At 36.4% G+C, this 15,724-nt stretch overlaps 1 protein-coding gene across 5 annotated transcripts in view; it reads right to left on the reverse strand.

The window, feature by feature from the left end:
- Nucleotides 1-224: 224 nt before the first annotated feature.
- LOC120416079 (putative uncharacterized protein MYH16) overlaps nucleotides 225-15,724 on the reverse strand; it is a 46,361-nt gene continuing 30,861 nt past the window's right edge. For 4 of the 5 annotated variants that reach the window (XM_039577754.2, XM_039577755.2, XM_039577753.2 and 1 more), the window contains 11 exons: nucleotides 6,609-6,758; nucleotides 6,452-6,535; nucleotides 6,228-6,383; nucleotides 5,971-6,132; nucleotides 5,741-5,914; nucleotides 1,615-1,769; nucleotides 1,357-1,549; nucleotides 1,167-1,298; nucleotides 753-1,108; nucleotides 590-677; nucleotides 225-518 (listed from right to left, as the gene is read on the reverse strand). In XM_039577754.2, the coding sequence (XP_039433688.1) occupies nucleotides 417-518; nucleotides 590-677; nucleotides 753-1,108; nucleotides 1,167-1,298; nucleotides 1,357-1,549; nucleotides 1,615-1,769; nucleotides 5,741-5,914; nucleotides 5,971-6,132; nucleotides 6,228-6,383; nucleotides 6,452-6,535; nucleotides 6,609-6,758 (1,752 nt within the window). In that variant the 3' untranslated portion in view covers nucleotides 225-416. The remainder of the gene's footprint in view (nucleotides 519-589; nucleotides 678-752; nucleotides 1,109-1,166; nucleotides 1,299-1,356; nucleotides 1,550-1,614; nucleotides 1,770-5,740; nucleotides 5,915-5,970; nucleotides 6,133-6,227; nucleotides 6,384-6,451; nucleotides 6,536-6,608; nucleotides 6,759-15,724) is intronic. The other variant, XM_039577756.2, reaches the window with a different exon arrangement.

Genomic DNA, 15,724 nt, shown 5'->3' on the forward strand with positions numbered 1-15,724 from the left:
GGTCCCTTGGATATTGACAACCAGAGAGTCGACTGTAACATAAAATGTCTCATGGAAATAAAGAAGCAATAAAAAAATAAAATGAATATCTTCTTACTAAATTTTATGAAAGTTTGTCGCTCGGCGGCCGTCAAAGTCATCGCAACCTTTACTTGCTCTTATCAAGAACAACTGACACGTTGAAAACTTATTACAGGAATATTTCGGATTCGAATAAAACGCAGTTTAATTTACGAAAAACATCTTCTCTACAGTATAAAATACGAAATAATCAACGTATCAAAATATAATACAAATTGTACGGAAATTCATCGAAAAACTTGACCTATCAAGCTACACCACTACGTCACAAATGCAATAACGGTCCCTAGTGCCGGTTTTGACATGATGCCACGATGCTTATTCCTTCTCACTCCTCACTTGGGTGCCAAAATCTCTTTGATGCCCTGCTGCCAAAACTCCCTCGTCCTGTGCAGCCGGGACCTGGTCAGCTGAAGCTTCCGTAGCAAATCGTCACCCTACAACGACCAGAGTTCTTCATACTGATTATGACTCGACAGTGCGAACTACCCATCTCCACAATACAGACCTCTTTACAGTTTGGATCACTGCTGGACCGAACCAGACGGAACGCTCCGGATGGATAGAATGGTTGATGCAGAGAAGTATTTTGGTTTCTAAAATTAGGAAAACACGCAAAGCCCATTAATGCAACATTTTATTCGAAAATTTCAAAGAACGCTAATTATCACCTTCGACTGTCGTCGTACGTTTGCTGGTAACCCTCGATCGTTTGGTTCAGGATCAACGAGTCCTTGTGGTAATCTTGAAGTTTATCCATCAGCTTGACACGATCCTCGCGCAGTTGGCCAATCAACCGCTTCTGTTCGGCAATTTTCTGCTCCAGCAAACGTTCCCGCGCTCGGGACTCTTCGGCACACTTCCGGCCCAGCTCGACGGTGTTGATGGTTTGCCGCTTGAACTCCACCAGCGCCTTGTAGTTCTCCAGATGAACGCGAGCCGCCTGGTTCTGCTTGGCGAGATCTTCGTTGAACACTCGTAGATTTTGGTACGCGTGGCTTATCTTACGATAGTTGTCCTCCACTTCCTGTGAGCAAACGAGGAACTTAATTTATCGTAATATTTAAAGTACTAAAACTTCATACCGCTAATCGACTAGTTTTGGTAGATAGCTCATCCTGGAGCTGTTTAAGTACTTCACACAGGGCACTCTCCTTCCCCGCAGCTATCGACAGTTTGCTGGTGAGATCCGACGTTTGTTGACGCAAAGAATTTCTCTGTAATATCATAAATTCTCATCAATTTGCTTAATTTCAGCTCATTCCTTCGACTAACCTCCTTCAGCACGGCTTCGGCCTTCCCTCGGAGTTCCTTCAGCTCTTCGCGGTGCCACGCCAGCTGGTTCTCGCACTGCTGCAGCTGGTTCTGCTGGTCCTGCGAGCTGCGCCGAATGGTGTTGAGTTCCTCCGAGAGGCGCTTTTCCCGCGCCGTCGAGTCCTCCCGGATTTTGTCCAGTTTTTGTGAGAGGCTAGCATTTGAAAGAAAATATTATTTAATGACTATAACTAGGCAAAAATACAGCATAAAACATACTTGACGCTTCTGGTTTCCATGGTTTGTGCAATCTCTGATTTGGCCGTCAACCGTTGCGTTAGATCGCGGAGGTTCTGTTGTAACCGCTCTATGAGTTCCTCCTTGTTGAACAGGCTTTGCTCCAGGTTTGAGTTTTTGCCTTTCAGCTTGCCAATCTGTCAGAATTAAGTTCGTTTTAACAAGGCTAAAATAAATTGTATTTCAAGGTTTTGTTTTCTCATCTTCAAAATAATCCCATTAAATCAGAAAGAAAAAAATATGAATAAAAACAGAAATAGTAGTTTATGCAACAAGTTGCAAAAAGAGGATTTTTTCAGAACGAGTCGTACATTTATCAAACGAGGTTCACCGAGTTGGATAAATACGAAGAGTGCTGAAAAAATCTAGTTTTGCAACGAGTTCCATACAACATTTTTTGCAATTCCAAAAGACACACACTGAGTGAAATTTTATGTCAAATTATCATGCATTATGTCAATAAATCGTTTAAATCAAAAAAATGTTGAAAAATGTTACTTTTCGAAACAAGTGCTGAAAAGTTCAACTTTTCAGCACCCATTTGTTTTGAAAAGTGTTGCTATTCGATTCTGTTATTTTTGGAACAGAAAAGTAGGCTATTTCGTCGTTCAAGAATGACAGGAAAAGTAAGTAGTTTCACGACGGAATTGCAAAAATAATTATTGAACAAGCTTGAGAATTCTAGATTAAATTTTTAAAAGGTCCTCTCTACATAGGAAACCCATGACGGATAGGTTGTTTGGAAAATTTAATCTTTAATTCAGCTGTAAACTATTAAAAAATAAATAAAAATACTACCTAGTGCATAAATTCGTACATTGATACAATTAATACGACTCGTGCTGAACAAATCATATTTTGGAACGATGTCAGTTTTTGTTTTTGCGATTCCGGAGAACACCCTTTGTATTAGATTTTTTGCAGAGAAACGTCTGTTTCTTCCGTAATGATATTTGCTGTCAAGATAAGGATCAAAATCCAAAACAGTATTGAAAAGTATAACTAACTTTATTACAGATCTCAAATGAAGGCTGAAAAGTTCTTCTCAGTACTGTCATTTTTTGCAATGGAAAGTAGCCCGTTTCGTCTTTCCAGAATTTCTGTAGTTTATGCAACAAGTTGCAAAATGAAGATTATTTCGGCACGATTGACAGCTCTGCCGTCAATTCGCAAATTGCAATTTTTACCATGCCAAATACAAATTTACGGAAAACTGTGGTAGTATTTTGCTGGTATTTTGTTTTCCTCTCCGAACATATTCGTTTGTGACTTTGATCGACGGACGAGTCGTGTTCGCTCACGAATGGTTGCGCGCTTCACTGCCGTTTTACGGCGATATGATGTATACGCCATTTAGGTGATTTTGCTGTAGACACGATTTTCTGTTTTTGTTCATTTTTTCAATTTAAAATGACTATTTTAAGGTCTGCTCTGTAGAACTGTACTTAAAAAGTACAATAAAAATGTGGCCCCTACAAAATTTCTTGTTTTTTCCTATTCTCTACTATTTTAAACCACAAACATCATTTGGCCGAAAAAAAAGCAATAAAAACCCACTACTTTTCCTTCCCAATGATGTATGTATAGGGTAGGGTAGTCATCAATGAGACACTTTTGGTTTTCAACTTTCAACGATTTTTCTAATTTATTCATCAGCATTTTTAATGAGCTTTTAGTTGCATTATCTTTCTTTTAATGTGTTCTAACATTCAAAATCAACATTTTTCTAGCAAAACATCACGTTTTTGTATTGTTTCATTGCAGGTGACTTGCCTTGAACATTATAGAGCAATTTTGCCAACATGAAACTTTTATTAACAAAAGTTACACTAAAAAGTATTTAAATTTTATAAAATCCATACATTAATACCAAATAACTTTGTATTTTTGGTTAAATGAAGTTTAAACTCTATAAATATGCCAAAAATCACTTTTAATTCATGTTTTGAAAGATTTCCATCGATTTTGAAAAGTTTATTGAAGAAAAATCAAAGTGTCTCATTGTTACCCATGGGCTGAAATGAGAAGGGAACAATGAGACAGCCCTGGATTCTGGGTATATTCTAAATTTTGGCCAAATCTAATGAAAGGACATTGTAGCCCAACTCAATCCCTATGGAACGTCGAAAGAAATTGGAAGAAATATTAGTTTTGGTGTAAATGGCAGCCTACGAGCAAAAAAATATTTTTGTCCATAATTTACTTTTACACCCCAGAATCAAACATTTATGAATAACTTTTCAAGGGAGCGTCCATAACCAAAGCCACTATTATGGCAGACGTGTATCCAGTAGACACATCTTTCCCCCAAATATGAGCCTGATTGGTTGAAACCAAGACTTGTGAGAGCCATTTTATCATTGTTCCCCGTGTCTCATTGATGACTACTCTACCCTACATTGTTCGATCAAAGCAGGCAATATTTTTTGTGCCAGCTATTCTGACAGCTGAGCGGATCCCTTAATGCATTGCCCACGTGGATACTTTAAGAGGGGGGGGGGGGGGTTTAGGGAGCGTTCTTTTATTACGAAACGCAGTGGGGGGAGGGGGGGTTCGGAGGCCGTTTTACAACCCATACAAAATTTATAAAAAAAAATGTTACGAGGGGTGGGGTAAGGGGGTCTAAAAATCCGATTTTTTGCGTAACGTAATAAAAGAACGCTCCCTTGGCGATTGTCTACGCTCCATAAACACATTTTTTGCATGAACAATTGTCCGCAAGGGAGGTGGGTGGGTCTAAAATTTTCAAAAAAGTGTCTACGTGGATGTGGACAAGGTGTCATCCATTAAGTACGTCACATTAAAATCAGCCAAAATTTTCTCTACCTCCCTTTGTCATGATTTCCCTATGCTTTTAACACACAGTGTCACGCTTGCTCAAAACCCCCCTCTTCCCTCAGAACGTTACGTACTTTATGGATGACGCCTAATGGACGTCCCCTTAAGAATTAAATCGAAATAATGTAATAAAATATTGCCCAGTCTTGATTTGGTCCCAAAACCTCAAATCATCAATCAAACAGTATTGAATTTGACTTCTATCAATTCTCAATGTATACATACATCATGATGAGTAAAATTGGCGTATACATCAATGTTTGTTTGCTTAATAAAATGGGCCCCAGAGCAGTTTTTTGAAAAATTCTTTCTTCAGGAAGTAGCTTCTAAGATTCTTTATCAGACTGTACAATAAAATTGAAAATGTCCAAAATGGCGTATACATCATATCGCCGTAAAACGGCAGATTCAGTCGGCGAAGATCCGTTCGGCGATGACTAAGTGATTTCTGATTTTTTAACCGAAAATTAAACTATTTTTTTTTTATTCTTTATCATAGAGTTTTAAGTAGGCGACCGGTACAACTCTTTTTGAAATTAAAACTATATTAATATGCAATTTAATTAAACATAGTTATAGGTATTTTATTAAATATTTTTTGTTTATGTTTCTAATCCCTAACAGATGATCTAATCAGTATAAACATAGTTGTATTAGTTAGTTCAATTCAATCTGATTTTTAATATGCTACTTATAACAAAACAAATTGCTGCTATTCGCCCTCTTGTTACAAAAACTAGAGAGCCCGTAGCTATTAATGTTTTTATTGGACCAGATAAAGGCTATCCAACGAAAAACAATCAGGCGTTACGATTTTCGTAAACATGAAAATCGGTTACAATCATGCATTTGTTCACGGTGAAAAATTATTGCGTGAAAATGGCCTTGTTTCCTATTTCATGGTACGTTGTTCATTGGTTCATTGTTCGTTTACGCGAACGGACTTTTTTGCGTGAAGTATTGTAATCGCAAACTCTTCCGGAGGAAGATTCTAAGTTCCTAAATCATCCAAGCTAGAGTCCGACTCCACAGGTCGACGTTTGACGTTGAACTTTGAGTTATTCGGTCCGTAGAATCTTGTATTTCAACTAAAATAAAATACTTCGAGATAATAATATCGTTCATTTGAAATTATTTTATTTTTAATCCCTTCAAGTAAAAACAAATTGAGAATATTTGAATACTTCGTATCAGCTCTTGACAGATGCTTCATTTGCTTAAATTTCAAAAAGAAACATATCAATTTCCGCCTAACTACGATAAACCCTACCTGCGTGAAGAGATCCGTCGTTTGCTCCGTAAGCCGAATCCGCTCCTCCACGTACTGCGTCTCGAGCTTCTTTAACTCGGCTGTTTTCTGTTTCAACGCATCCGCCGCCTTGGTTGCTTCGAGGGATTTCTGCACCACCTGCTTCTGGAGCGAGTGCGACACGGGCGTTTTGGACTAAAATACGGTTGATATTGTTTGGTAAACTCAATTTCATGTTCGCACTAACTTACCCTCTCCTTCACATTTGTATTAAAGTTACATTTGCACATCCGTTTGTGCAGACTCAAATCACCCTGCAGCTTCTCCCGCTCCACGTTGAGACTTATAATTTTGCTATCTTTCTCACTGCACGATGCTTTAAGGTTCTCTAGCTCCTGGTTGATATTACCGAACTAATCGAAAACGATACCAATCACAAATTTCATTTTTTCAAATTTCACACGCACGCCCACGCACACACGCCAATTAAGCTAATTACAACGGTTACCTGAAACTTGGACGTGCTGAGCTCCTGCTGCAGCTGCTCGATGCTTTCCTCGTGCGACTGGATCGCCTTCTGGAGCACATCGTTGTGGTTCTGCAGCTCCTGTATCGTGTTCTGCAGCGTGTTCGACTCCCGCAACAGTTGCTCGTGCTGAACGCTCTGAAAGTATATCACGGATAATCAAACCAATCGCAGATTAAACTTTCCAATCAACTTGCTGCACTCACCGTTTCACTGTAGCCCGCCAGTTGGCCGCTAAGGGACTCGATTTCGTCCCGCATCCGCTGCAGTTCCAGCTGGTGTTCCATTTCCTGTCGAAGGCCACCACGAATTGAGAGTGCGTTCCGGTACGACCATGAGGGAGGGTGTCAATTTTCGACTTACCAGTTCGGCGCACTTTTCCCGGAAGTAGGTCAGGTATTCACGGTCACGCTGTCTGGAGGCAATCTCGCGCTGGAAATCGGCCATCTGGGCCTGCAGGCTTTTCATTTCATCCTTGAGCAGCGCCACGTGTCGGTGCTTCTGGTCCTCGAGCTTTGGTTTTAGTGGGAAGGAGAAGGAGAAGAAGAAGAAGTTAGTTTATATTAGACCCAGGGGATGAGGGGAGCATTCAAGGGGGAAAAGTTTATCCTGCAGTAAATTTGTGGCGCGTGTTGCATGATATGCTGCAGCAGGTGTTTATAATTTAATTAACTTGCAACTTGCAAATGGCTGTGCTCAGTAACTTAGTATATTATTTTTTCTGAGCAGTGAATAAAATAACACTTTGAAGGTGTACTCCACTGGAATCACGAAGTCGTGATAGGATCCATGAAACAAAAGTTTTGAAATTATGGAACCGGAATATGATGTGAAAATAAATATTTTTACATTTCGACGTCGTCGTGCTATCTTGTCGCACCCGCCATTTTGACGTTCGGAGAAAAAAGCGTTTTAATGTGAGCACGCATTGTAAACAATAACAAACACGCTTTGTTCGGCTGACCATTCTGTGCATTGTCCCGAAGTTTGGTTGAAGTTTGTTGCTGTAGTCCCGAGTTATAATTACAAATGTTTACGGTAGTCTAGCTTGTACGTGCGTCAAACGCATCCTGACTTTCCTGGCCTGAAATCCCTTTGGCCTTTTGTCGCACTTACATCAATTATCAGGGAGTGACAAGATAGCACGACAAGATTTAAACCACTTTCAAATGTAAAGTGACAAAAATTTTCGGAGCTTTTTTGGTTTTCATTGAATATCTTAGGATTGAAATCGAATTTCGGGGATCTGTGAAGGTGGCACTGTGAGATGCACAAAATTGCGTTCTTAACTCAATTTGGCCCAAAATGCACGTACGACAAGTTAGCACGACGGCGACGATTTGTGCTTTGCCATTTATGACTGATTTGACTAATTCGTTGGAATTCGCATTTTTTACCAATAAACATCCAAAATAAACCAGTACCGTCAACTGGGGCGAATTGGGACAGCAGTTTTAACCATGTTAGAACACAATATTTTGATTTTTCTGGTTGGTTTCGGATAGAACAGACTAAGACCAACAAAATATGTACATCCAACACTGATGTCCCTATTCAGACTGTAGTCCCGATTCACCCCAGATGACGGTACAAGAATGATTAGTAAAAATTATTTAATAGTGCTCGAGCAAAGTCAATTTGAATCCAAAAGTAGATTTCAACTTTTTCAACTAGGCGATAATTTTGGCAGAAGAATCGGCAAATTTAATAAAAAAATATTTCCTTGGAACATTATGTTTTGTATTTTTGATTTTTTATAGAATAAATAAATAAGGGGAAAATAGAAGTATATGCAACAAATTGCACAATGATGTTTTTTACGAAGTTGGATAAACATGACTAGTGCTTAAAATGTTGAGAATTGCGAAGAGAAGCAAACACTTTTTTTATTCTATTCATATTTTTCCTATTCCGCAATTTTCCGAGTTTCGGCTATTCGATTTTTATATTTTTTTCATCTGAAATTTGCAATCAAAAAATACTTATGTGAATTTTGATAAAGTACCCCGTTTTTGCCTTTCTTACTAAAGAAAGGTAAAGCTTTTACTTTATGTCTGGACATCATTTTCATCTTCTTAAATAAGACGGTTCAGTTATAAATAAACAAAGTCGATGTTATGAATTGAAAGAAGTTATATTCTTTAGTAAGAAAGGCTCTATCGCACCCCTGGTGGGATAAAATCGGGGTTTAAGTTATAGATTTGCTGAATTTTTTTATAAATTTATAAATAAAATTTAAAAAAATATGTATAACTTATTAACACAAGTTCTGAAAAGTTCAAATCTTCATCACCCATTTCAGTGCTGAAAAGTAGAACTTTTCAGCACTTGTATCGGAAAGTATCACTTTTCGAAACTTTTATTTTAAGTGGAGAAAAGTAGGTCTTTTCGTCGTGCGAGAATGACAGGAAAAGTAATTAGTTTAACAACGGAACTGCAAAAATATCGTGGACAATTTTTTTTAAATTTATAATCGCAGAATTTCGTGTTTTTCGCTTTTTTTAACTTTGTTGATACGGCACTTGGTTGCTGAGGCAAAGATAGAAAGAATATCTTTTCAGAGTTGTCCAATAAGCCTTCGTTTTTTTTATTAAATTGTATTGTTTAGGGCTTATACATGAGCTTAAAATTAAAGAATAAAACAAAAAAAAGTTTCCGAAGATTCTATTTTCCGAAGTGAAATTTTTCAAAGACCCTTCGGATAATCGAGTCTGAACTATAATGAACTTTTCAGTACTGTTATAAGTTGGCCATTTCGACACTATTGAAAGGCTGGCAAATTAAGTACTTTCTAAAAGAAGCTGCAAAAAGTTACATCTCGATTCCTTGGAAACTTTTTGAAGAGAGAAGAGACAGAAAATTGAAATAACATTTTCTTTCAAAAGTTTTAGTTCGAAATCTCCAACAGACCGAAAAATTACATGAAACCATAAGACCCGCTCGTGTGGATTAATCGGACCGTGCACTGGACTCACAATTCAGAGGTTGCTGGTTCGAATACCGCGGCGGGCGCTCAAAATTCCAAGTGTAAATTTTGGTATACGGCACCTTCGCTTGGTGCCGTACTCAAACACTTCTTGGGAGCCCAGGGCAGCGAAGTCCTTGTAGTTATACCAACCAATAGTGGTTGGTTCTAACAGGTTTGCTTGCTATAAAATCAACTTAATTTTTTCTAAGGTAATAAATTCAAAAGTTAATGTATATTTTGCAATTTTTCGATTGTATCATAACTGTGATGGGCTCATCCTCAAACTTCGTAGACAACTGGGGAAGAAAAAATATAGTATGAACATTTGACCAAAAAATGTGCACGTATTTTATTGATGGCCCCTTTTCATTTGAAGCTTTTGTTATATTCTTTTGAATAATTTATCGAACGTAACTTTGTGTCCCTAGAGTGCTCATAGCCCAGCAGCTAGTTTTATATATGTACAAACAACTCCTAAACATTTCAAGCAGAATGGTGTTTTTTATTTTGTCTTTAAACGCAGGACCAATAAAACTTGTTATGTTTTTATGAACTACGTGCTATTTTCGTGTAAAATTATCAGTTAAATTATCCCAGAATTATGGAACAAGAAATGTGGAGCCAGTTTTCTGCTGTTCTTGATAAATAATTGAAAAACAATCAAACATTAAACTTATTCAATACAAAACATAACCAAATATAAAGTTATTTTGGTTTTACGAATAGCCAAGTACCGTGCCAATACCGAAACTTTTTCGCTTTCAATTCTAAACATAAAAAAAATGTCTTTGATACTAATCAAATCGATGTCACTAAATGCTAGACTGATAAAATCACCAAAACACAGAAACCACATTCCCTCCAGACAATAGCACCAATCGCCAAATAAATCACATTTATTGTCTAAGTTTCACCCGGAAAATTGAGCCATCGTCGTGGAGTTGAATTCCGGTGAATAGCTGTAACCACCGAATTCATTCATCACTATCTGCCCTTCGAATGGAGCCATCTGGGACCGTGTGGACTGTGGTGGAAAACAAGTTTAATTGTAAACTCCACCACAACCAATTGCTTCTGGTGGGAAAATCAATAAAAAAATCTTTTGCAGTTGATATATTTTTTGACGTTGCTTACACTTGTTGTAGATCCATTGTTTGTACTGAATCACTTTCGGCTTTAAAATTAAATTTTTTTAAGGTTAAAATTCTTCTTGGCTTATCCCAAAATCATCAACTAACACTCGATTCACTTCACACAGAAACTTTAATTCGTCCAACAAATGTCCGGACCCGAAAAACCGACCTATTTTCCTGCACTTCCCGAACCAAACTAACTCTTACTCTGGCTTGCAAGAAGTTGTTGTTCGTTCACCCTGACTGATGCAGGCAGGCTGGCGGTTTCACACATTTGTAGGCTCGTCCTCGTCGTCGCAGTGTTCTGGGCGACTCGTCATGTATCGCAATTCCATCAACCCTGTGTGGCATCGGAATTCAACCCCATCCAACCACTTCCGCCCACCCATCATTGTTTGTGTACAAATTGCACGAGCTTCGTGTTCGGTTTCGTGAGCCCCCCCCCTCGGCACGTGATTGTGCTGCTGCTCGTGCACACATTTACTACTGCTTTACTACGAGCGTGTCACTAACTTGAAGTAAAATGGATGATTACTAAAATATTATTAGTAAATTCTCAGGAAATATTTTTTCCTTAATCCATCATTCAAACAATTTTAATCGTTTCAAAAAAAAAGTTTCATTCATCAAACATTAATATTTTGCATGCGATTTACCCCGCATTGCCTCCAAGGGTATACAACAAATCCATCGGGCTGGTAGTAATTCATCACCTCGTAAAAGCATACACACGAAGACCAGGACGACGATTGACAGACAACTGCAGCGACGGAACCGCGACCCGGACACATTTGCACGTTGGGTTTTGGCAGGTGTAAGGATTTATAACTATGCAAATTCAGCTATAAAAATAAATTAATTAGTCTGTAAAAATACAAAATTAAGTTAAATGAAATTACATTAAAGCTGAATCTCTCTAGTATAACTTTGTAGAACATTGTTACACTATATAATTCCATTTGAAAAGAGCCTAAACCAAAACAAAAGTTCTCCGATCGGGTTCTAAATTTTTCTGGGGGTTTCTTGGCCAAACCTACAAACCTAATTTTTTGTTAGGGTGGTTCGAAAAACGACAATTTTCGTTATTTTTCGCAAAAAAAAACTTTTTCAAAAAATCATGCCTCCGCGTCATTTCATCTGATTTTAGAACCCGATCGGATAACTATTTTTTGGGTTTTTTTTGCTAAATGTTCAAAGTGAAAAAAAAAATTACTGAAATGGCATGTCAAAAAACATTTTAAAATAGTAGTTTATGCAACAAGTTGCAAAAAGAGGATTTTTTCAGCACGAGTCGTACATTTATCCAACGAGGTTCACCGAGTTGGATAAATACGAAGAGTGCTGAAAAAATCAAGTTTTGCAACGAGTTCCATACAACATTTTTTTGCAATTTCAAAAAACACACACTGAGTGAAATTTTATGTCAAATTTTCATGTATTTTGTCAATAAATCGATTAAATCAAAAAAAAGTTGAAAAGTGTTACTTTTCGAAACAAGTGCTGAAAAGTTCAACTGTTCAGCACCCATTTGAAAAGTGTTGCTATTCGATTCTGTTATTTTTGGTACAGAAAAGTAGGCTGTTTCGTCGTTCAAGAATGACAGGAAAAGTAAATAGTTTCACGACGAAATTGCAAAAACTACTATTTCAATAAGTTATTTTTGACGATGAAAAATAGAGTATTTTTCCATTCAAGAATCAGAAGAAAAGTAAGCATTCTTAGTTTCACAAACTTATTGCAAAAATAAAGTTATTGAATCGCTCCCTTTCCCGTTACTAATTTGTAGAAAAAAGATATGTAATTTTATGTATTTTTTAATATTTAGACAAAAAATCATTAGAACCATTTTTTTTGTTTCTGAGTTTTTTGAGATTATAACAATATTCTTAAAAAATTAGAGCAGATAAAAATTGTTATGCACAAATACATAAAGTTTTTGCTTGCATCTCGAAGTACATATTATAATTTAAAAAACCTTTTATAACCATTTTTGAAATCTAAGAATGAATTAAATAAAAACGTTCTTGATATACAAAAATAAAACTTTTTTTTCAATTCTAAAACTCAAGCATTGCACAACCAACATAAAACGTTCCAAAAGCTAAACTCATGTAAAATTTTATGAACTTTTAAAAAATACTTTCAAACGCATACGAGTGAATTTTGGAGACTAAACATTGGAAAACTGGACCTTAATAACACGCAATTTCCTTTATGTAAGTACACAAAAAATGGTGTTTTTTTTCAATCTTTTTTTCAGCACTCAAAAACTAATTATGCAAAGTTACAAAATAACCCGTTATTTCTAAATTAAAACATCAAAATGTACTAAAAACACGTTATTTCAAAATAAAAAATATCCTCCTGATTCAACTTAATAATAAATTATATTTATATATCTTCAAAAAACATTTGTCTCGATTTTTATACAGTTGTTTAAGGAAAGTGCAATTTAACGAAAACCAAATTTCCAATCATGTTTTTAAAAATGTTTTATAACTTATTTGGCCAAAACAATATTTATTTAAAATTTGGCAACAAACTGAAATAAAAATGGTCATACAAATTTGTACAATCAGCAGTAAACTTTTTGCACGTGGTTGGCCTTTTTTCAAATCTAAGACAGATGGGAAAAAATATTCATATATTCCATCAATTTATTAAATGTTTGACAAAAGCATAACAATTATTCTGTCCGTATAAGAGCAATTCCATGCCAAATAGGGAATCGGTTGTACCCGACCCTCTCCGATTTCAATGAAACTTTGTAGACATGTTATCCTTCGCTTATATAAGCCATTTTTGTGTATATGGAGCCAATTCCACTCGATAATGACATTTGAGAAGGGCGTAAGTGTTTTAAATATTTTTGTAATTCGGAATTTAAATATTTCTGTATTTCGAAGCCGTTGCATCGTATCAAAAAGTGGTCAAAGACAAACTTGTAGGAAATTTTACGGGCTTTTCGATAAAAATACACTGAAAGAAAAAAACACCCAACTTTTATGAGATTTTTTGATTTTTAAGTTTAAAAGTCAAATTTGAGGGGGAGCCCACGATTTTTTTTCGTTCAAAATTTTTGTGAAGATAGTCTAAGATGTTACAAAAAGACTCACGAAAAATGCAAGATGGAGCAACTCACCTAAAAAAATACAAAAATCATTTACTGAAACTGTTTTTTTTTAAAGTGCTCTAAACGTCAAAATTTTCAAAAACCGAATACGGGAATCGATTCTCCAGACAATTTTACATAAAAGTCTCCATATTGACCATTGTCCTAAGTCCAATCCTTGTGAAGTTACAGCGGTTTTAAAAATAAAAATGTAGAAAAAATAGGTTTTTTGATGGTTTTTGGCAATTTCTATATGACAGACTTGATTTTTCAGTCTCGAAAATATTTTTAACGGAAAGCTCGTCCAATTTCCCATAAGTTTGTCTTTGACCACATTTCAATTGGATGTATGGGCTTACAGATATAAGCTAATTTACTATCCAGGTTACTATACTACACTGAAAAAATATGATGTTTTCAATTATGAGCAATGTAATTAGCTTATATCTGCAAGCTCATACATCCAATTTAAATGTTGTCAAAGACAAACTTATGGGAAATTTGACGAGCTTTCCGGTAAAAATATTTACGAGACTGAAAAATTAAGTCTGTCATATAGAAATTGCCAAAAACCATCAAAAAACCTATTTTTTCAACATTTTTATTTTTAAAACCGCTGTAACTTTACAAGGATTGGACTTAGGACAATGGTCAATATGGAGACTTTTATGTAAAATTGTCTGGAGAATCGATTCCCGTATTTGGTTTTTGAAAATTTTGACGTTTAGAGCACTTTTCTAAAAAACAGTTTCAGTAAATGATTTTTGTATTTTTTTAGGTGAGTTGCTCCATCCTGCATTTTTCGTGAGTCTTTTTGTAACATCTTAGGCTATCTTCACAAAAATTTTGAACGAAAAAAAATCGTGGGCTCCCCCTCAAATTTGACTTTTAAACTTAAAAATCAAAAAATCTCATAAAAGTTGGGTGTTTTTTTCTTTCAGTGTATTTTTATCGAAAAGCCCGTAAAATTTCCTACAAGTTTGTCTTTGACCACTTTTTGATACGATGCAACGGCTTCGAGATACAGAAATATTTAAATTCCGAATTACAAAAATATTTAAAACACTTACGCCCTTCTCAAATGTCATTATCGCGTGGAACTGGCTCCATATACACAAAAATGGCTTATATAAGCGTAGGATAACATGTCTACAAAGTTTCATTGAAATCGGAGAGGGTCGAGAAAAAAGTACCTGAAAAATTCCTGTTTTGGGCTGGAATTGCTCATAAGCATTTCTATCTAGAAAAAAAAACCCTTAAAACTGATATTTTTTGCTTAAAAAGTTGTAAACGTATAATCTATTACAAAACATGATTTTATTTACCAGAAATTACACAGAAAAAAAAACAAAAAAGGAAAAGATTTGCCAAATCAAATTTTTAATTTCAATTCCACGCCGGTCTTTATCGATTACTGCTCTTTTTGATTATTTCAATAAAAGTTGAAAACTTTTTCATAACCTTTAAAGCTGTTTTGATTACTTCTGCTCCTAACCTCCGACACATTCCTCCGATCGAGTCCAACTCCGTTTGACCTAATTTCACTAAATTCTTCAGCACCCTCCCGTCTTCGGAAAAAGTTTGCCGTTGGAAAGCATCGCGTGTAACAAGTTATTTTCACCGTTCCAACCTGTTCTACCCCACCACCCTTCCCGTATCCTGCTGCAAATTGCCGTGGCCAAAGGGGTGACAACGAGAACACTTTAACACCCCCTCCTGAGGTTAATGCGTTGTTAATAACGTGCGACCATCATCACCTCGAAAGGGGGTTTGGTGTGGGAGGTGGTATATTTTTCTAAACTAAAAATTTCTTTGTGGTTGCATGTTTGGCCTCATAAATCAATTTTCGACAGATGATTTAGCGCTGTGTAATCGATACAAATGGTCGGCGTCTAATGTGTCAACACCTTTCAACCGAACACGTGGTGCTGCAGGTCTGCTTTCCCCCCTCTTTAGTTAGAATAATAAATATTATTCTTCACAAATCAAACCGATGACACCGTGACACGAACGTGAAACGTTTCAATCAAACCGTGCGCCGTCAAGAAGTCTCAGGCCAGCAACCAAACGGATTGGAATCACAGACAAGTGGGCGTGAATTTCAACCTAATTGAAGACCACGATGTACACCAGCGCAATCTGTTGTCTTTATGAACAACTTTGGAATAAAATTTTAGTTTACCGAAATTAGGAGAAATATTAATAAGTCAACCTAACTACAACGCGCTAACACTCCAAATTCAAATTGTCCGTTATTTTTGGCGAA

The sequence above is a fragment of the Culex pipiens genome, chromosome 2, assembly GCF_016801865.2.
Source record: "Culex pipiens pallens isolate TS chromosome 2, TS_CPP_V2, whole genome shotgun sequence".
NCBI classification, from domain to species: Eukaryota; Metazoa; Arthropoda; class Insecta; order Diptera; family Culicidae; genus Culex; species Culex pipiens.